At 44.2% G+C, this 21,714-nt stretch overlaps 1 protein-coding gene across 2 annotated transcripts; it reads left to right on the plus strand.

Annotated features, from left to right (window-relative positions):
- Positions 1-2,989: 2,989 nt before the first annotated feature.
- On the plus strand, positions 2,990-18,754 carry C1H6orf62 (chromosome 1 C6orf62 homolog). 2 transcript variants are annotated; one of them, XM_058667407.1, is made up of 5 exons: positions 2,990-3,071; positions 6,023-6,199; positions 7,612-7,734; positions 16,137-16,271; positions 17,425-18,754. In XM_058667407.1, exons 1-5 carry the CDS (start codon positions 3,030-3,032, stop codon positions 17,548-17,550), a joined length of 603 nt encoding a protein of 200 aa, XP_058523390.1. In that variant the 5' UTR covers positions 2,990-3,029; the 3' UTR covers positions 17,551-18,754. The 2 variants fall into 2 exon arrangements, with proteins under 2 accessions (XP_058523390.1, XP_058523384.1); XM_058667401.1 differs by lacking the exon at positions 2,990-3,071 and adding an exon at positions 4,073-4,435.
- Positions 18,755-21,714: the final 2,960 nt, after the last annotated feature.

The following is a 21,714-nucleotide window of genomic DNA, read 5'->3' on the forward strand; positions in this document are numbered from 1 at the left end:
ATTGCTGAACTATCAAAACCACTTGAGCAGGATCCTTGGAGCCCACTCCACATCAGGGGCCCTGATATGGCTAGGAGGCTGGGTGGGGCTTCTCCCTTTACCCTAGCTACAGGAAGGGAAAAAAAGAGGATGTGGAAACAATGGTCTCGCCAACTATTCTCTAGCCCTTGACCCTTCCCATTCTAATCAACTATGTAAAAATCAATAATAATTATAATAAAAGGGAGGCATAGAGGGGGTTTGAGGATAGGACTGTAGGTCGCACAGAGAATGGGTAGGTGGCCACATCACCCTGGGCAATGGACAGCAGCTCCTATTGCTTGGGGGGGCGGGGAGGGCTGTTGCAGAAGCCCAGTTGGGAAAGTTCTCTTCTGGTCTTTTTTAAAAAGAACCCAAAAGCAAAACAAAAGACATCATATCTTATTTCAGCAATTTGGCATGTGCAAGGTGAGAGGCTTTCCCAAGCAACAGTGTGTGTCTCTGTTGTTCTGCCTTATAAAAATGATTAATGTTGGGAAGTAAAATACATCTACCCAAGTCTTAGATAAAATGTATAGAGCAACATTATTCATAAGTTAAAATGCAGCAGCAACCATTAACTGAGGGATATACAAAAAATGAAATACCCATGCAACGATTACTCAACAAAAGGAATCACTGATAACAGGAAACTTGGAAATACACTAAGAAGCCGTTCCCTAAAAAAAAACCTATTGGTTTCACGGACATAAAATTTTAGACAAGGCAGATCTACAGCTTCACAACACGAACTAGCGGCTGCTCAGGGCTGGGAGAGAACAAGCAACAGTGACTGCACCATGTGTGGATACACATCTCTCTCTAGAAAATCACTGAATTTTCCAACCATTTCTTAGAATGCTGTGTGAACTGTATTAAGAAAAAAAAAACCTGTTAGTTTGCACATTCTGCCATGAAGATGATGGCAGATACCCGTGGGGGCCAGTGCTAATTCTGTGCTGTGGCCCTTTTTTTGGTTTCCTCAACTAAAGCCATAAGCTGCCTGATACTTTCGACGTCACCGGCGAGCTGTCCAGTTCTGTGAATCAGAAAAGGCTTGGCAAAACGCAAGCTTTAGGTTTCAAGGTTAGAAGTCACTTGGCACCCTCAGAAATTGGAGCCTTTGGACACTTCCTTCACATTTGGCGACCACGGGAAGTGGAGCAGCCGGGACGCGAACTAACGGCCTCCTCCACACCTTGGCCAGAGTCGTCCATAAGGCGGCTTCACCACGCAGAGCCTCGACCCTGGCTGCTGAATTATGTGACTCGCTTTTTCTCAGCACGTTGGCATTCTGGAAAGAAAACAGGCTCCACGCCCTCCGGGGACATTAGTTTGATGACTTCTGCCACCAGGGAAGGCTGTAGGCCTGTGCTCCTGGACTGTCATAATGTTCCTACAACGGGAAAAACACCCCGGGTCCGACTCCGCAGCTCCCCGCCCAGCTCGCAGCGGCTCCCACCTCGAGCCAAGCCAGGGAGCGCCCTTCCGGCCTGCCCACGTGGCGGGGACCCAACGGCCGCCCTCCAACGACGAAACCTGACCACCTTCCCCACCAATTCATCCGCCCTTCCCCGCGCCACGCCCGAGCCCTAATGCGCCAGGACTTCCGGGACGCGCAGCCTGCATCCGGGTAGTTTGTCAGGCAGGGCGCGAGGGCGTGCCTTTATGGCGTCAGTAGGGGCGGAACCTTCGCTGGCGGCTGGGCCTCCTGCCGGAGGGGGGCAGGGTCAAGGCAAGGGACTCGCCCATCAGATTCCATGACGTGTTAGAGGGGGATTCTCTATTATCAAAGTCTCTGTTTAGGGCAAATGCTAAGGACAAGGTGCGAATTCAAAAGTTCACATTTGCCAAGTATTTGTCATATATTCTCTTCCTGATATTCTTCCCACTTGTTAGCCTTGTCGACTTTCCCGTCTCAGGGTCGTCTCTGACATGTCCCCCCCAACCATGGTCAGTGGCACCTGCGCACGTGGTGGGCGCCCGGACTGCGCGCAGCCGCAGAAGGCTCGGGGCGGTGCCGGTGAGGGGCGGGTGACGCAGCGTGGGTCGCTGCCATTTTAAGTTGTTTGTTCTCGCTTCTTCGCTCAAACGCTACTCAGCCCCGGACCCGGGAGGATCCTGAGGCCGCCGCCGCCGCCGCTTGTGCAGCCGCCGGTGGTGGTGGTGGTGGTGGGGGCGGGCACGAGGCTGTGCCACTGCGGACGTTTGCCCTCCTCTGCGACTTGTCCCCCCTGCGGTCTCCTCGGCCTGCTTTTCCAAGAGAGCGGAAACCCGCCCGTGGGAGAAAGAGAGACTTCGCGAACAGATGCCTGAACTGAAATAACTATTCCGGGGCGTCCTCGGCTGATAGGCCGCTTAGCGCAGGGTCCCTCCCTCCCCTCTCTTTTTCTCGTTTTTCTTTTCTGCTCTCCCGTCGCCTCCGTCCCTCCCTCCTCTCTTCTCCTCTCCTCCTCCTCCACCTCCACCGTCGCCGGCGCCGAGCCAGACTATGGGTCCCAGGCGGGGGCTGCAGGGCGGCAGCAGCGCGGGCGGCCGGGCCTTGGCGCGCTCTGCAGCGGGCATGGAGGGGCGCAGTCGGCTGGTGGTGTTCTCTTGACATGGCTCCCGCCCGAGCCGCCAGCAGCGCCCCCGCCGCCGTCGCCGCCTCCGCCGCCGCTGCCGCTCCGCCCGCGGGCTGCGGCTGAGAGAGGCCCGAGAGCCCGGCCCGCCGCCCTCGGGAGACAGACCAGCGCCCTGCCCGGCCCTGCGCACTCGGGAAACATGGTCTGCTCGACGTGAGAGCGCTTCCTCCGGAGTCCGGGAAACTTAGTTTTTTGTTTGTTTGTTTTTTGGGTTTTTTTTTCTCCCTTTTTTGGGGGGGTGGGTGGGGAGGGTTGGGCGGGCTTACTTTCAAAGTAATTGCTATTAACACGATTATTTTCTTCTCTTCCCCTCTCCCCCTCCACTGATCCGTCCCATTTTACCCTTCTCCCGCCTCCTACCCGGGTGGGAGTTGTTTCCACGATGAAATGAGTGAGAACCCGAGGGATCCTGTGTCTCCCGTGGTGCGAGTGAGTCGCTGCCGCTGAAGGCGAGGGTAGGGGTGGGGGGCCTGGGCGGTGGAAACAGGTGGTACCCCGGGCGCCGCCTGGGACTTGGGCGAAAAACCCCGCCACCTTTGGCCCCGGCCATGCTCACGCCAAGATAGACCGCGCTCTCCACCACCTCGAACGGGGCCGCCCTCGCAGGGGAATGTAGGGCTCGCTGCCGGGCTGACCCGCCTCTTCCCCCCCGGTGTGAGGGTCCAGTGCAGGGTGTTAGGATCCCGGGAGTTCCCTCAGGTCTCACCACCGCCGGATTAACTAAACAACACCGTGTCCCCTTTCCCTCTGCCATCATGATTGTCCTTGGCAGCAGCGCCGGCAGCCGCCTGTGGGTGAAAACGTGGGTGATGGGGAAGTCGGCCGTGACTCCGCTGTTTTTTTTCCTGGCTCCTTTGGGCAACAGCTGTCCGCCCCCGGTATACACTGTAGTTGATTGCAGGGAAACCCTGGACCTCTCCCCTTCCTTCTCGACCGATTTTGCACTTCTCTCTTTGCTCACCGCCCGGTGTAATCAATAACAGGCACTGACAATTCATAGCAATAGTGAAATCTGAAATAACTACGAGTTAATTAGGTACTACAGCCATGGAGCTGGCTGGGTAAAATCCAATTGGCCGTTTCAGTTTCATTCCCTGTCCTTTTTTGCGGTTTTGTTTTTGTTTTGTATTTGGGAAGCAAGGATTACAGTTCCCCTCCCCTCCTCCCCGGTCGCTGGTTGTTCCTTTTTTTTATTCCCTTTACTTCAAACGGGAGGGCGGAATACGGATGGATGTTAAGGATTGGACTGGTGTCAGCTGTGTTTTATTACACACCTAAGTCCTGATAATAGGCTTTGCGTCTTGCCCGGCGCCTTCCTCCCTCTCCAATCTTTTTTTTTTTTTTTTTTTTTTTGGCAGTTGAGCCACATGTATTTTCCAGAAAGTTAGTTCACGTTTTTTCTCCTTTCTTTCCTCCCACCCTCCCACCCTCCCTCTTTCTTATCCCCTCCTGATTCCAAACATGACTGGGCAGCAGGTTTTGTTTGTTGGCCGTCTGCTCACGTTGCCAGAAGGTGCAGTTCTGGGGTTACAGTTGTGATTTTAGCTATTATATTAGCAGGAAAAAAAAAAAAATGACTTGTTTCTGTTGTACTTGAGTCTTAAGAAAAGTGCCCATAGTGTAGTGACAATTTCCAAAGGCTTTAGTACCACCTGTATTTCAAAATGGGGGACCCAAACTCCCGGAAGAAACAAGCTCTGAACAGACTACGTGCTCAGCTTAGAAAGAAAAAAGAATCTCTAGCTGACCAGTTTGACTTCAAGATGTATGTTGCCTTTGTATTCAAGGAGAAGGTAATTTAAAGTTCATGTGAATTAGCACAAGTGATTTTGTAAGTGTATATTAAGTTGTTAAGTAATTGGTAATACTAGGTTAAAGAGTGGTTGGAAAAAGTTCACTTTGTATATGACGTTTTATCTTCATGGGTCATTTGTTTGAATTGAGAACAGGACTTCTTGTCCTTAAGTATTTACTGGTTTGCAAAGATTTAACCCTAAAGGTGAGAAGGATCCACACAGCTTTGTGCAACTGCATTCATGGGGGAGTTACATACGAAATGTCATAGCTGAGTTTAGAGATTCTCTAATACGGGATATAAAGAGGATGAAACTGTGAAATTGGCATCAAGGTGAGAGTTGAGGTCAGCCTATTTCTGTCTTTATGAAACAGATACTTTTTCTCATGTAATGAAATTGGTCACATTTTTAGTTTTTAGGAGCACTTAAATATTGATATGGTTAACTTGTGTTCAGAAGTTTGGATTTCTGAGAATTCAGTGTTAGAATTATTTTCATAGACAGCAAATGATTTCAGCAGCCAAGGATGATGTGATGAAAGCAATTTTTGGGGGGTGACTTAGAATGGATAGTTTAAGTTGTCAAGAATATTTGGCTTAAGGAATGGCCAGTTTCATATCTGTACTTAAGTTGTCGCTAAATGTGGAAATCTTAGGGTGGTATCTAGTATTTTTGGAAGGCCTCTCAGATCATTCCTCCATTGGTAACTCTCCAAAGTTGCTTGTATATAAGAACAGTCTTAGTTAATAACTTTTGGTATTGTAAGGTCATTTAAAAGTGAGTGTCTGAAATGATTGGCCCAGTGGGGAGTAACCACGGCTTTTTTCTCCATTTCTTTTCAGTTGGAGGATTGATAATTAACAGCTCTTTAGATAAATCCATGCCATAAATGGGGAGACTATATCTTCACATTTAATCTATAAAAAGTCTCAGTTTTACTGTCTAGTTATGTAATACCTTTGAAAATATGATTGTCCATGAATGGATGCTGCCTAGATTTATGTTCTGTAGTACAGAATTTTGTAGGTTGAAATGTTGCTCAACACTTGGTGTTAACTAACTTTGAAACACAATTTGGTGTACATTTTTTTCCTTCATTCAAATACTGACAGCTTGAGTATATTCAGTGTATCTATCCAGAAAGAGTAAATTGACCCACTTAAGAAATAACTCAGTTGATTGGAATAGCTTTGTCTTTAAACTCATGATGTTTTAATGTAGGTGTAGGTGCATTATTGGTTTTTCTTTTTATTAAGTCTTAGCAGTACTTGGTATTTAATGACTGTTGTCTAAAATACATACCTGATACATGGATATCATATTGCTGTGAAACTGAAATTAAACATTCTGAGAATAGCCTGTTTGTCTGTGGTGGTGGGTAGTGTGTGTGTATATGTGTGTGTGTGTGTGTGGTGGGGGGGTGGGAAAGTACAGGAAGATGTGCCTACCTGAACATAGGTTCAGAATAAAAACTTTGACTTTAAGAATTTTGCTGAGTTGAAGAGCTTGACTTTGATAGTGTGGACTGAGTGTTAAATGACAGTTTGCTCTCAGTGGGTTAAGAACTTTGTTTTTCTCTTTTAGAAGAAAAAAGCAGCACTTTTTGAAGTGTCTGAAGTTATACCAGTCATGACAAATAATTATGAAGAAAATATCCTGAAAGGTGCGCGAGACTCCAGCTATTCCTTGGAAAGTTCCATTGAGCTTTTACAGAAGGATGTGGTACAGCTCCATGCGCCTCGATACCAGTCTATGAGAAGGGTAAGTGGGTAGTAACCACCGTGCTAACAGATGTGTGTGCATTGTGTTGGCAGGGCTGCGAAAACGCAGTATTTGTCCCAGGATTATTATTAGTAGTAGTTTTTTAATTAGTTTCAACTTAGTGACCGAGGGAAAGACAAGAGGCAGAGGTGTCAGTCTCCTTCCCTCCCTGTAAATCTGCGTTTCCAATAAAAATCAATTTTAAAAAATGGATGTATATCACAATAAACAATATTTTGTTGCTTTTCTCTAGGTACTTGTTCAAGTACCCTCAGCACAGTCAGATTTATGTAACCCATTTTAGGTGCTTGTAATGGCCAACTATTTTTAATAACCTAATTGCTGGACATAAAAATTATTTTTAAATTCCTGAGAGTGTTTTTTTTTTTTTTTTTTAAAGGAACATGGATAGCTCTGTGTGGTATTTTGTTTGATAATGGAGTATGTTTGTTGTAAATAATGCTTTATGTTCCTGTTGATTCATTTTTCCTTGGGTGAGTTAACATTGACCCTTTGTAAATTAGAAACTTTTTTTTTTTAAGATTTATTTATTTTTATTACAAAGTCAGATATACAGAGAGGAGGAGAGACAGAGGAAGATCTTCCGTCCAATGATTCACTCCCCAAATGACAGCAACGGCCGGTGCTGTGCCGATCCAAAACCGGGAACCTGGAACCTCTTCCAGGTCTCCCACGTGGGTGCAGGGTCCCAAAGCATTGGGCCATCCTCGACTGCTTTCCCAGGCCACAAGCAGGGAGCTGGATGGGAAGTGGAGCTGCCTGGACTAGAACCGGTGCCCATATTGTATCCCGGCGCGTTCAAGGCAAGGACTTTGGCCGCTAGCCACGCTGCCAGGCCCCAGTTAGAAACTCTTACCTATTGGCATGCTTGAGCAGGAAATCCATGTAATTATGAGGAGGGGGGCCGAGTATTGTGTCCCAAGTTGGAGAAGGTCTTTGGCCTCTGAAAAGTAATACACCAGGAAGAACGAGGAAGAATGGGAACAGAATTGGAGAAAAGTGATTCTCTAATGAACAGAACATTTCAGCTGTGATAACGGTTCGTGTTAGAGGTTTTGAGACACCTTCATGTACTCATTTTGGAGAGTTGAGGTAACGGTTCAGTGATAGCATTGTCAGAGCTCAGCTTTCATCAGGCACTGGTAAATGGAGATTTATGAGAAGAACATTTGGACTGGATGACTGATTGTGGATTCTCTACATGATAAATACTTAAGTTAGATGTCTTATGAGCTATTCATATTCCATACAGTTAACTTAAGATTACCTCTTAAAGTATAAAATGATAAATTGAACCTTTTGTGTTTGTAAGATGTTTCTATACTTACAATTTGTGATGCTACTTGTTACAGATTTATTTCAAAATCATTTTACAATTTTTCACTTTGTAGGATGTAATTGGCTGTACTCAGGAGATGGATTTCATTCTTTGGCCTCGGAATGACATTGAGAAAATTGTCTGTCTCCTGTTCTCTAGGTGGAAGGAATCTGATGAGCCTTTTAGGCCTGTTCAGGTATTTATTCTAAAATAAGTGTAATGAGCACTTGAATAAGTGAAAATGCCTGGAATAGTATAAACTGAGAACTTCTTCAGGAATATACGGTTGCTGTTAAAGCATCTGGATTGGAGAATCTCTGGAGTTTGAGGTAGTTCTGACTTCTCAGTGTGTCTTAGAAATTATACCTGGAGAAAAACATTTTGTTTTTTAAAATTTGCTTATTTCTTTTATTGGAAAGTCAGATTTACAGAGAGACGTAGATATAGAAAGATCTCTGTTTGCTAGTTCACTTCCAAAGTGCCCGAGGTGAGTGGAGCTGAGCCCATCTGAAGCAGGAACCTCTTCCAGGTCTCCCACGTGGGTGCAGGGTCCCAAGACCTTGGGCCATCCTTGACTGCCCTCCCAGGTCACAAGCAGAGAGCTAGAAGGGAAATGGAGCAGCTGGGATACAGACTGACGCCCATGTGGGATCTTGGCATATGCAAAGGTAGGACTTTAGCCAGTAGAATACTGCACCAGGACCTTGAGAATCTTGTCAGAGGGGCTCATGGGGTGCTCTAGAGAATGTTACCCTTCCTCCAGCTGCCATGTGCACTCCTGAATTAGTATGTCACTCTGCTGTTCAAATGAATCTGGTCTAACAGAGCTCAACTTTTTCTGGAAGCTGATACCTACATAAAAGTATAGAGGGAAAAGTAAATTTTATAGTGAGGCTTTAACCATTTTTAGTATCTTGCTGACTTGATTTACCAGATAATTTCTAATGTTCATTTAAGGGAATTTACTTGGATTGGTTCTCCTTTAAAGTACATTTGTATACATATAGGAAAGGAGAAAAAGAGCTATTAAAATGTTATTTTTTTTTTTTTTTTTTTTTTAAGATTTATTTATTTTTATTACCAAGTCAGATATACAGAGAGGAGAGACAGAGAGTGCCGGAGTCCAGCTCCAGCCGAGGTTCGGAGCTCGGGAAGGGTGCGTGGATGAGGCGTGAAGAGAGAAAGAAAGGAGACGGACCACCAGATTCCTTGATCGTAGTGGACAAAACGAGAAAGCTGTCCGCTTTATTTATACAGAAGCAGTACAAAGTTTTTTCTTAGGGGCATATTGACACAGCTTCAGGGGGACACAATTTACAACTTCCTGAGAAATGATTGAGGAAGGATTCCACATTCCTTGCTTATCTTGGCTTGCCAATCTTCATCTGCTCTCCTCAGGTCTGGGCTATAACCTAGGCGCCATCTGTATCAACCAGACCCCTATCTTGTATGAGTTAAAAGGTCTGGGGCCTTGGTCTATGGGGATCGGGGTTATTGACATTAGTTGGCCATTAGGTCTGTAAGCTCACACAGTTTGTTAAAGCAAGGGAAATAACAGCGGAAAGAATTGCAGTTAGCAATGAGCTAAGTTACTCTATTTAAGTTTCAACTCTACAATGGATGAGCGAGTGTTTCCAAAGACAATTCTACAAATTGTTTCAGTATTAGGCAAGGCATTATCCATACCAACGTTGCAACCAAGAGTTTCTCAGTAGACAACACATCTTATGCAGTAATACACTCCTAATACAATTCTTGTTCTACAACTTATCTATCACTAAATGGGAGAAATACATCAAGAGAGAAAAAACATGAAGATCTAAGACAAAAAGTTATAAACATTACATTCCTCCACAACTGCAGGCTCTACAACTTCATAAGTGATCAAACAATAATCAAAAATATCTCTTTATGATGTTAGTGAAATCACCCTGTATTTCCTCTAGCTAAAAATTTATGAAAACAACTAAAACAGCTACATTTTCTATATTCTAAAGAATTGCAAGGACAGGCTAACCTTTAAGACCACAGTAACTATATTTTTTGCCTTAGCAGGATAGGCTTCAGGATTACAGTAGCTATGTTCTTCGTCATAGCAGTATGGCCTTTAGGGTCACAGTAACTATATTCTTTGTCATAGCAGGATGGCCTTTAGGGTCACAGTAACAGGATAACTTTTAGAGTTCCTCTTATCAAGCCATTCCCCGGAAAGCATGATAAATATCTGGGCCAGATTTTCTGGCAATGGGTAAACAGCACAGACTTAATTATACTCCTGTGTGTAGTTAAAGGCCCACTCACCAGGACATCCTCAGTAACATTAACTCTTAAGCTCATGTTGGTTGTAAAAGCCATCTCACAGGGGCAGACAATGCCTCAATAGATTACATAGTGGGGTGGTTGAGTGCCCATGCGAGGGGGAGTGAAAACTGCGTCAAGGTGGTCAGAGATGAATCCACTTAGCCCTGCTAAGCAGCTGGTAGCTCCCCGGGCCCTGCCAGTCAGGGAGCTGTTCTCTTCACACCTTCGTGTTATACACACCTACTGCATGGCCTCCATCAAGAGAGGAAGATCTTCTGTCCAATGATTCACTCCCCAAGTTAGCGCAACGGCCAGTGCTGCGCCAATCCCAAGCCGGGAACCTGGAACCTGGAACCTCTTCTGGGTCCCCCACGGGGGTGCAGGGTCCCAAATCCTTGGGTCGTCCTCGACTGCTTTCCCAGGCCACAAGCAGGGAGCTGAATGGGAAGTGGAGCTGCCAGGACCAGAACCGGCACCCATATGGGATCCTGGGGCGTTCAAGGCGAGGACTTTAGCCGCTAGGCCACGTTGCTGGGCCCTAAAATGTTATTTTGTAATCAGAACAGTTAAGGACTCATTTGTGCTAAGTAAATATTAAAAGTCTTGGTTTAATTGTTAAGGAATATAAAAGCTGAAAAATAAGCATCTATCTAGTACTGTGAGGAACTTCTGTGTTTTATTTTTATTGGTAAGGAAGATCTGTCCGATGATTCATTCCCCATGTGGCTGCAGCTAAGCTAAGCTAAGCCGAGCTAAGCTGATCCAAAGCCAGGAGCCAGGAGCTTCCTCCAGGTCTCCCATGCAGGTGCAGGGTTCCAAGGCTTTGGGCCGTCCTCTACTGCTTTCCCATGTCACAAGCAGGGAGCTGAATGGGAAGTGGAGCATCAGGGACATAAACAGGTGCCCATGTGGGATGCTGGTGCTTGCAGGCTGAGGATTAGCCAATTGAGCTGTACCCCCTTGTGGTGTGACAGATTGTCCGGTTGGAATCTTTTTTTTTTTTTTTTTTTTTAAGATTTTATTCATTTTTATTACAGCCAGATATACACAGAGGAGGAGAGACAGAGAGGGAGATCTTCCGTCCGATGTTTCACTCCCCAAGTGAGCCGCAACGGGCCAATGCGCGCCGATCCGAAGCCGGGAACCTGGAACCTCTTCCGGGTCTCCCACGCGGGTGCAGTGTCCCAATGCATTGGGCTGTCCTCAACTGCTTTCCCAGGCCACAAGCAGGGAGCTGGATGGGAAGTGGAGCTGCCGGGATTAGAACCGGCGCCCATATGGGATCCCGGGGCTTTCAAGGCGAGGACTTTAGCCGCTAGGCCACGCCGCCGGGCCCGTCCGGTTGGAATCTTGCCCAAGCTCTCTTGTATTGTTGCCTAACCTCAGCTCAGAATTCTCTTCATAATTTGACAGTATGTTTTAAAGATGATCCATAGGCTCAATAGAGGTAAAAGTGTTATTTATCTCATGAACGATAAGTAATTGATGTGTCTGTATCAGAATATAAATTTCATTTTGCAAGTGGTAGTAGAAATTTGTAAGAATATGACTTGGACTTCTACTGAACTGGGCCGCAGCCATTGTTTAATATTTCTCATTGGAAAGATGGTAGGTTCACTTAACACAGTATGTTTGAATTTCTAGTATTTTTTTCTGGGAACTTAGGAATGCTTTTTAAATCTTGCCTGGAGAACTTTTATCTTTGGGAAACATGGCTAATGTTCTTTCGAGAATTCCCATACACCAGTTCACTTCAGATGCCTTCATTGGTCCTCAGCTGAGCGAGATAGGGTGGTGGGGAGGAGGGCAGCCGGAACTTCATCCAAGCCTCCCACATGGGTCAGAATTTAGTTGAGGCATTACTGCTGCTCCCGGGGTTTGCATTAATAGGAAGCTGGAGTTGGGAGTGTAGCCTGGATATGGAACACAAGCATTCCAGCCAGCGTCCTAACAGCGTGCACAGATGACCTCTCTTGTGGCTAATGTATATGATAAGTTGGCTCTTGGGCTTTGTCATGAATATGTTCATTTATCTGTACAATAATCAGATAGGTATGAACCAGCTTTTGATGAGAAAAAATTGGACAGAGATTCAGCAAATAACTGGATCAAAGTTGTGAAGTTAGGTAGTGGTCAAGTTAAAAGCCTGGGCTTAACTGTAAAGCTCACCACCTTGACTCTCCACTCTGTACTGTGCTACCTATTTGTAAAACCTTAAAATCTGGAGTGAAGTAGCAGGCATTTGGGGTGGTGGGTAAAGCTGCCCCCTGTGATTCCATCATCCCATATGGGCATGACTCCCAACTACTCTGCTTTGTAACCAGCTCTTGGCTAACATGCCTGGGGAAGCAGTGGGGGGTGGCCCAAGTGTTTTACATCCCTGTGCCCATATGGGAGACCAGAAAGTTTCTGGTTTCCATCTGGCCCAGCGACAGCCATTGCAGCTATTTTGAGTGGAAGACCGATGTATCTTACTCTTTAACTCTGCCATTCAGACAAAATTTTTATTTATTTATTTATTTATTTTACTGAAAAGGCACATTTGCAGAGAAAGAGACAGGTGTTTGGTCCGCTGGTTCGCTCTTCAAGTGGCCACAGCGGCCAGAGCTAAGCCATTCAGGGCCAGGAGCCAGGAGCTGCTTGCAAGTCTCCCGTGCGAGTGCAGAATCCCAAGACTCTAGGCCATCCTCCACTGCTTTCCCAGGCTACAAACAGGGAGCTGAATGGGAAGTGGAGCAGCTGGGACATGAACCAGTGCCCATTAGATCCCAGTGTGTTTAAGGCAAAGATTTAACCATTGAGCAATTGTACCAGGCCCGAGATAAAATATTTTTTGGAAATAAAAGTTCTAGGTTGAATATAGTAGGATGTAAGCAATAACTTATAATTTTAGAATGGAACTACATCTAGTAAATTTGAAATTTACTTGCCTAAAGTAATCTGAAGTAGTCATTCCTAGATATCCATCAGAGATTAGTTCCAGAATTAACCTTGTGAAGCACTTTAAAATCTATATACTTCCATTGTGAGATTTAACAGGAAGCAGAATAAAGGTTGTCTTAACAATCAAGTTTGTTACATTTAGTGTTGTGAAGTGTTTGAGGGTACTATAAAAACGATGTATTATCTTTCCTTTTTGTTAATACTATTGCCCAAGTAGGCTGTTCATCCCGCTGTTAGGATTTCCTTACTTTAAAGGTGTTTTTGTTTCTAAATGTTTAGTGCTGACCATCCCTGCACCATAAGGTAGGGTAGTATTGAAATGACATGGAAGTTATATGGAAGGCCTTTTTCAGTGTTATTATGCACACGCTTCTGATGTGATTACTGGTTGTTCATGTCCATTGTATTTGTAGTCTTGTGACACCTGTTTTCTTTCTTGAACAGTATCTCATTGTTAACACATTATTGTTTGTATTAGTCTGTTTCCCCAGAGCGTTTTTTAAATTTGTTTTTGCTGAGGAAATTATCTTCCCTCAGGCACCATCCTGCATCACCACTGCTCTCGCCTTTCCTTCTCTTGCTCGTCCACAGATAATAACATCTTACTTGGGGAAAGCCTTTCTTTTTCCTTGCTCTTCCCCCCCCCCTTAGATTTGTTTCCCAGGAAGAATAATAGAGGGAAGACCAAAGAAGGATCTTATATTCCTTGATTTTGTTTCCCAAAAGGTTGCAATGGCTGGAGCTGATTCAGCCTGAAGCTGGGAACCAGGAAACTCCGTCTAGTTCTACTGCTTGTGTGGTAGGGGTCTTGGGCAGTTGGTTCCTCTGGTGTCTTCCCACATTCAGAAGAAGCGGAGCAGCCAAGACTGCTGCTACTCCAGTGTGATGTTTCAAGCTGCAGCTTAACCCACTGAACTTGCATGTCCTTTTCTTCAGTAGTATGTAAACTCCCTAAAGACCCATTTATTTGAAAAATAGCTGCACAAGAGAGGGAGCCTTCATTCCGCTGGTTTACTCCTCTTATGGCTGCAGTGCCAGAAATGTTCCAGTCTAGTCTCATCTCACATAGTTGTGGCAGGGTCCCTAGTGCTTGGGCCAGGATTCTGTTTTTTTTTCCCTGCTGTGTCAGCAGGCAGTTGGGGCAGCTAGGACACAAACCAGTGCTATATGGGATGGTGGTGTTGGCAGGTAGCCTGACTGCGCCACAACATTGGCCTAGTTTTACATACAGTAGCATGTAGACACATTTTATGTTGAAGTTTATGAGAAAAGCTGCTAGTGCTTAGATGGTAAAATTCAAGGTAGTAGAAGCTGCTGACTTCCATCTGCATGTTGCCAAATGTTTTTGGCATCATATGAAAATAAGTTATCTGAACCACATTGACTGTTAGTTTTACAATTCACAATTGTCTGAATGTCAGATTGCTAAAGATGTCGGTTTCTGTAGTTCTGCATTGGTTTTCTTCACCCCCCACCACCTCCCGACCATGATCTCTGCCAGTGCACATAGACGTTTGTGGGAGGATGGAGTTGGTTATATTGAGATTCAAAAAATACTCTTCTGCCACAAGTCTTAAATATTTTAAAACAAGGCCCGGCGTGATAGCGTAATGGTTAAAGTCCTCGCCTTGCACGCCCGGGATCCTATATGGGTGCTGGTTCTAATCCCGGCGGCCCTGCTTCCCATCCAGCTCCCTGCTTGTGGTCTGGGAAAGCAGTCGAGGACTGCCCAAAGCCTTGGGACCCTGTATCCGAGTGGGAGACCTGGAAGAGCTCCTGGCTCCTGACTTCAGATTGGCTCAGCTCCAGCCGTTGTGCTCACTTGGGGAGTGAATCATCGGGTGGAAGATCTTCCTCTCTGTCTTTCCTCCTTTCTGTATATCCGCCTTTCAATAAAAATAAATAAATCTTTAAAAATACATATATTTTAAAACAATTTGAAGGCCCAGCTTGATGGCTAAATCCTTGCCTTGCAGTGCACCCGGATCCCAAATGGGTGCCAAATGTCCCAGCTGTTCCACTTCCCATCCTGCTCCCTGCTTGGGGCTTGGGAAAGCAGTGGAGGATGGCCCAAGCCTTTTTTAGGGAAGAAAAAAAAGAATGTATATGTGTATATTTGATCTTTACATAGCTGACCAGGGTGAGGCCATTGTTTCCAAATCTTCCCTCTTCCTCCTGTATCTGGGGAAAGGAGGGGTATTAGAGAAACTGCACCCAGCCTCCCCGCCACCCCAGTACCTGGCATTGGGGAACAGCCACCCTATGCCATCTTGGGGTCCCCAGTGTGGGGCCCACTCTGAGGGTTATGCTCCAGTGGTTTGAGAAGCTCTGAAATGCTGTCGATCTCATTGATCAAGGATGAGGAACTACTTCCAAGGTCCATCTGCTGTGACAGTCCACCCAGAGTCTCCATTTGCCCAGATATTTGCTGTCAACACTTGGCTGGGGTAGTTGAGCAATTTGTTCTCCGGAAGACGCTCTTGACTCCTGGCTTTGGATTTGCTCTGGTTTGGGCCTTGTGGCCACTTTAGGGAGTGAACTAGTGGATGGAAGATCTTTCTCTTTCTCCTCAAATCTACCTTTCCTATTAATAAAAAATAAGTTAATCTGCAAAAATGTTGAGGCTGTGAAAAACAATTAAAAAGTGTAAACCATTTGGAGGTTCTGGTTGGATGGGTGTGCTGTGGTTTGGGAAAGCTGCATTCCATGTACTGGTGCTTGAATTTGCGACCTGATTGCTTTCCAAATTCCAGCTCTGTGCTGATGTGCACCTTGGGGGAGGTAGCAGGTGGTGCTGTAGTCTTGGGACTGTGTCATCCATATGCCTCAGGTTTGAGTTCCTGGCTCCTGGCTTCTGCCTGGCCCTGCCTAGTTGCTGGTGAATGAACCAGTGTATGGAAGTTTTGTGTTTCTGTCTCTGTTCATATTTCCTCAGAAGCTGATTTATGTGAATGGTGAAACTATTTACCAAAATAGCGTTTCATGTTTGAACCCCTCTTCTCATTTTATCTTTTAAATGTCTTGGGAAATAGAACTTAATAATTTTATAGATGAAGCTAAAGTTTACAAAGTTAAGGGGTTTGCATAAGATCATTAGTTAAGGGCTAGAATAAGTGGAATCTTTATAGTGCATTTTCTCATGAAGGAGTGATATTCTTAAGGTTTAAATGCCAAGATGAGCATCTTTAGCTGAGTAGGTTTGAGAATGGGATTTTATGAAACTTGGCTTAAACCTCTTAATAGGATTTAGTCACATTGGTACAGACTTTAAAGAACATGTTTTATACAGTGAAATGCTAGCTGGTAGAACTTTGTGCAGTGAAGTGGTTACATATGAGTGTGTTTTGTCATTAGGCCAAGTTTGAGTTTCATCATGGTGACTATGAAAAACAGTTTCTGCATGTACTGAGCCGCAAGGACAAGACTGGAATTGTTGTCAACAATCCTAACCAGTCAGTGTTTCTCTTCATTGACAGACAGCACTTACAGGTACGTTGTACTCTTTTTTTAATACCCAAGTTCAGTCCTCAGAGCTTACTGGTCGGTAAACTGTTTTCTGAATAAGGTACCTGATTATTTCGCCTCTCAAAGTACTTGTTTGTAGTTATTTACGAGAAGCATTATGGGGGTGTGTCCTAGATTGTTTTCAAACTGCTATATCCTGGAGTGTACTGGGAAGATCATGGTTTTAGCACAGACTCTTAAAAACTAGGAATTTAGAAGAAAGTTAATTTGGTGCAGGCAATTGTCATTTTTTCAATTCTTTCTTCAGATCTCTTGTAAATGTTTTGGGTTGACACTTTCTTCTTTTTAAATGCTTGTTATGTGCTTCATTTGACTTTGTTGAGGAAATACGGTAGATAGCACGTTACCTGAGCTAAATTTGGGTTATAGGTAGGGATGGCCAGCAATCTGGAATGTCCCAGTTTTTGGCACTAAAAAGATAAAAGTCCTGGGAAATGTTTTAGGCTCAGGCAAACTGAACAGTTAGTTTTAGAGGAACTTGATCTTCATTGTTGTACATTCTTATAGTTTGCTTTGCTTTGTGTGAAATTATGCTTTTAATTTTTGAGCTGGGGGTGTGTTGCCGGCTTGCAATGTACAGAGGAATCTACTGTCCCTGGTTTCTGAGGAAGTGATTGTAACTTGGCTGTTTGTGAAGGACTTTGTATATGTGGACTCATTTGATCTTTGTGGTAACCGTCTTACAGCTGAAAAAATAAAGGAATTAATTGTACCTTAATAACAATCATCTGCCGAGAGCTTCTGCTTTTGATCGTAATTGAAGAGACATGATAAGGACGGTCTGAAGTATCTGCTTAAAATGGGCAGATGGGTTTACTCACATGCCTTGAACATCTGTCCAAATATTTTCGTGAAATCTTAATACCCTAATACTTTTTGACAAGTGATGACTGATTGACTTTTGTGAGTTTCTAAGTATTTAATTTGCAGTGAGTTTCTTTCTTTGCCAGATCCGAAATGGTAAGATTGCCTTCCTTACTAGAGTGTGGGTCGGAAGCCTCAGTTACTACTCTGGGTGATTTGTGGTTGTGCCGTTAGTTTCATACATTCTGGGAACTTGACTTCAAACGATGGCAGTCACATTAGCCTTGTTTAAGGATATTTTTTCCCATTTCAGACTCCAAAAAACAAAGCTACAATCTTCAAGTTATGCAGCATCTGCCTCTACTTGCCACAGGAACAGCTCACCCACTGGGCAGTGGGCACCATAGAGGATCACCTTCGTCCTTACATGCCAGAATAGAGACTGATCAGCAAAATGGAGAAGATCAGAGAATGCAGCAGCAGTTTTTTTTTCTTGTTTTCTTACCACTTTATTCTTTCAGCGTTTAAGGAAAATGGACTCATGCACAGAACACTATGCATTCATCCTGGATTTTTTTTTTTTTTTAGTCATTTGAATCTCAGAACTTAAAACAAAATTGGATGTCTTCTGCACAGACTGTGTGAAAGAAGATGCTTTGCATATTTGCTGCACTGCATCAGCATCTTACTAAAAATGTGAAATGAAAGGACTACTATACACTGAAATGCTTAAATGTGTCTGAAAGCACAAGGTGATAACTCACTTTTGATGGTCTTCCCAATTGTCCTGGGTTTTGCCTCTGACATCTGTCATCAGTATTTAGAGGGTGAAAAGTGAATGTAACAGGTATAAATAACATTTTAAAAAGCTTGATAGCTTTGATATCACTGTTCCAGAGCACCATCAGATTCATTCTAATGACCAGAATTGGTTGTTTAAAAAGAATACAACCATGGGAAAGAAATCTTAAGTGAAAAAAAAACATCTCATTGTAGGCATTCTTGCCTCATCTTACTGGGCCGTATTTGTTTCCTGGTACTCATGTATTTTTTTCCCAGATCTCTTTCCCCAAGTTGCTGTTACAGATTTTTCTGCTGAGCGTGGCTGCAGTTGTACACCTTAAAGCAGATCTGGAGTCTGAAGTAGCTAATGCAGCTATAAAACTGAGAAATACAAAGCTGCAAAAACCATAGTAGGTAGGACTTTGCTTTTTGGTTTTAAAGAGAAGAGATTTTAATGACAAAATTCCAGTGATTGTGCAGAAATATTGGTTTCTACACCATTCTAAAGAAAAACTACCAGAGTTTTTGGAGTAGAAAAAGTTTTGGAAGTTGAGATCTTAAATTGTAAAAACAAAACAAAAAAACATGAGTGTCAAAGTTCTAAAAGCAGAACTCATTTTGTGCAATGAACATAAGGAAAGACTACTGTATAGTTTTTTTTTTTTTTCCTTTTAAATGAAGAAAAGCTTTGCTTAAGGGTTGCATACTTTTAATGGAGTAAATCTGAATGATCCTACTCCTTTGGAGTAAACTAATGCTTACCAGTTTCCAATTGTATTTAGCTTCTGGTTGGAATTTGAAAAAATGAAAACCTAAATAAAATAGGTGGAAGTTCCCTGACTATTCAGGTGAATACACAAGCTTGAAGTGGTAACTTTATTTGTCCAAATCACTGGGTAGATGTTACTGATGAGTTTAAAGTGAACAGGCCTCGGGGAAACTTGCCCCTTAGAAAACCTGGCCAGTTGGGTTTGCATCTTCAACAACAAGAGAAAACTATTTTGTCAGTTTTCAATGTTCAGTAGTCTTGTTTAATGAGAAAGAAAAACACTTTTTTTCTGGTTAGTTAAAATAATGCAGTTTAAAAAGATTGGTTGTTTGAGACAGTTCAGAGAATTCTCTACATTGATGCATTGCCAAGATGGCTACAGCAGCTGGGGCTCAGCTAGGCAGAAGCCAGGAGCTGGGAACTGAGTTGCAGGAGCCATCTGCTGCTGCCCAGGGACTTTACCAGGGATCTGATCAGAAGTGGAGCAGCTGGGACTCCAACTAGCATCCATGTGGGGTGCTGATATAGCAAGTGGTGACTCAGCCCCCGAAAAAAAAAATGCTTCAGTATGGCCAGGTGCTGTGCTCAGTTCTTTCCTTAGACAATTCTCAGTGGAAATAGATGGCAGCAGTCAAGAATTTGCCCAGGCCTCAATCAGGACTTTCAGAGGCAGAGTACTCTGTGTTTTATTGTATTGTTACTATACTGAGTTTTGTCATTTTTGACATAGTGGCATCCATTTGTTTTATTTTTACATTTTTGTGTTGGAATTTGGGGAAGTTGCATCATTTAGCAAGCCCCCCATATAACCTACATGCACATCTGTTTTCATTCTTTGTACTTATTTTGGAGCCATTTGAGAGTTGGCTGCATAGATTGTGATCCTAAATGATAACCACAGGAAAGGTATCAAACTCGGGGAATGTAACATGAAAGATTGTGTCATCCACATTCTGGTTTTATTAATTGTCCTAGTATTCTTGGTACAAGATCATTGCATTTAGCAGTCCTGTCCCATCCTTTTTGGAGGTCAGGCCAGGTTTTCCTGTAAGTTTCATTTTGCATTTGAGTTGTGTTCAAGATTGACCTTCTGTCCTTGCCGTCCTAAAGCACTGACCAGATGACCTGGTTAAGGTGTTGTCCCATTTGTGCACTATGTACTTTAACAGCTGGGAGAAACAGCAAGCGAGCACTCGGGCCCAATCCTTTGTCCGGAGCTCCACTGATGAAGGTCAGACCTCTAGGATGATTGCAGATGTCATTTCCAGATGCACTGGGCCTTTCACAGTCAGCATTGAGAACACTGCCACACTCATCCAGGCTTTGCAGGCACGGACTCTTGCTGCTCTGGGTGCATAACTCACATGCCATAATTTTTTTTTTTTTAATGTATGCCACATTGTAATTTCTCTGCTCCAGCCTCCAGCCCTTAAACCAGATGTTTTCCCAGAATCCAAAGGAATTTGGGAAAGAAGTAGGCGTCCAGGTGTGCATCTGAATGCACCCTGCCCTGTCGACTGTTCTAATACGATGAATAATCAGCTATGTGAAAGGTGGAGAGATGTACCTTCCATCTCCTGGTTGATTCCTCAAATAGCAGTAATAGTCTGGCCAGGCTGGAACCAGGATCCAGCAACTCTGGTATAGTCTTCCACATGGCAGGGGGCTTGACACTTGAACCATCATCTCAACTGCCTTCCCAGAAGTGTTAGCAGAAACCTGCATCAAAAGTAGCACTTTGATTTTTTTTTTTTCTCTTTCAATCTTGAGTTGTGAAATGTTCACTAGAAATTGGATACGTAAAATGTTTCAAGTGCCAGTCTGTAGAACTTTCAGTCTTAAGAAATGTGAACTTGGTGTTATACTGGAGACAGCAGTTATTTATGGTCTTTAAGATTACTTTGGAGGACCCTGGTACAGTAGCCTGGTGGCTAACATCTTGACCTTGCATGTGCTGGGATCCCATATAGACTCTGGTTCATGTCCCGGCTGTTCCACTTTGCATCCAGCTCCTGGCTTGTGGCCTGGAAAGCAGTCTAGGATGGCCCAAATCCTTGGGACCCTGCGTGCACGTGGAGGCCTGGAAGAAACTCCTGGCTCTGGATTGGCTGTTAGCTCTGGCTGGCTGTCCACTTGGAGTGAACCAACAGATCTTTCTCCAAAATAAAAAAAAAATTGATTTAAAAATTTTTATTGAAGTCCAGATTTACAGAGGAGAGGCATCTTCCATCCATTGGTTCATTCCCAAATGGCTGCATTGGCAAAATAGTTGATCAGGAGCTTCCTCTGAGCTTCCAACATTGGTGTAGGGGCCCAAGGACTTGGGCCATCCTTGGCTGCTGTCCCAGGCCATAAGCAGGGAGTTGGATGGGAGGAGGAAAAATGGGGACACGAACTGGCACCCACATGGGATACTGGCCCTTTCAACTGGAAGGTTGGCCTGTTAACTGTAAATGGAGCCAATATTTATGGTCTTGTTCTAGATATTAGAAGGGCCAGTAGTATAGTTTCCCTCTAATATAAAAGATGCTGGGTATAGTAAATTATCAAAAACATTTAGGCCATTTCCTACATTGCTATTGTGCTTTACCTCAAACTTAGTACCTTGGGTTGTGTGGCCCAGTCTTTTACAACTTAAATTTATTTTTTTGCATGTTATATTAGGGCATTGCAGACCCCTGCCGGTCTCTAGAAGGGATGGAACAAGGAAGGAGGATGAGAGTAAAGGCACCACTCACCCTCTTGTGTCTCCCTCCTCTTAGCATGGCTGAAGGTAGTGGGGGTAGATGGGCTGACCCCAAAGAGCCTCTACTGTTTGTCTTTAGATGTGACTCTTGTGTGTGCCAAGCATGCACTGTAGCCCACCCCAGCCCTGTCGTCCACTGTAAAACCCAGCCTTGCATGTGCCAGCAGGTGCTGCTGCCCTCAGCTCCAGCCCCTGTGCATGCCAATTTGTGCTGCAGCCTACTCAGACCCTGAGTATCCCTCTAAGGCCTGCCCTCAGACCCAGTTTTGCACCAGTCTTTTTAAGAGGTATCAAAATTTTTTTCA

The sequence above is a fragment of the Ochotona princeps genome, chromosome 1 (assembly GCF_030435755.1).
Source record: "Ochotona princeps isolate mOchPri1 chromosome 1, mOchPri1.hap1, whole genome shotgun sequence".
Classification (NCBI taxonomy): Eukaryota; Metazoa; Chordata; class Mammalia; order Lagomorpha; family Ochotonidae; genus Ochotona; species Ochotona princeps.

Excerpts from the sequence above, each read along its gene's own strand:
- C1H6orf62 (XM_058667401.1), top strand. The coding sequence starts at position 4,307 with ATGGGGGACCCAAACTCCCGGAAGAAACAAGCTCTGAACAGACTACGT. Across the intron at positions 6,200-7,611 it reads GATACCAGTCTATGAGAAGG|GATGTAATTGGCTGTACTCA; the intron begins GTAAGTGGGTAG and ends TTCACTTTGTAG. Across the intron at positions 7,735-16,136 it reads AGCCTTTTAGGCCTGTTCAG|GCCAAGTTTGAGTTTCATCA; the intron begins GTATTTATTCTA and ends TTTTGTCATTAG.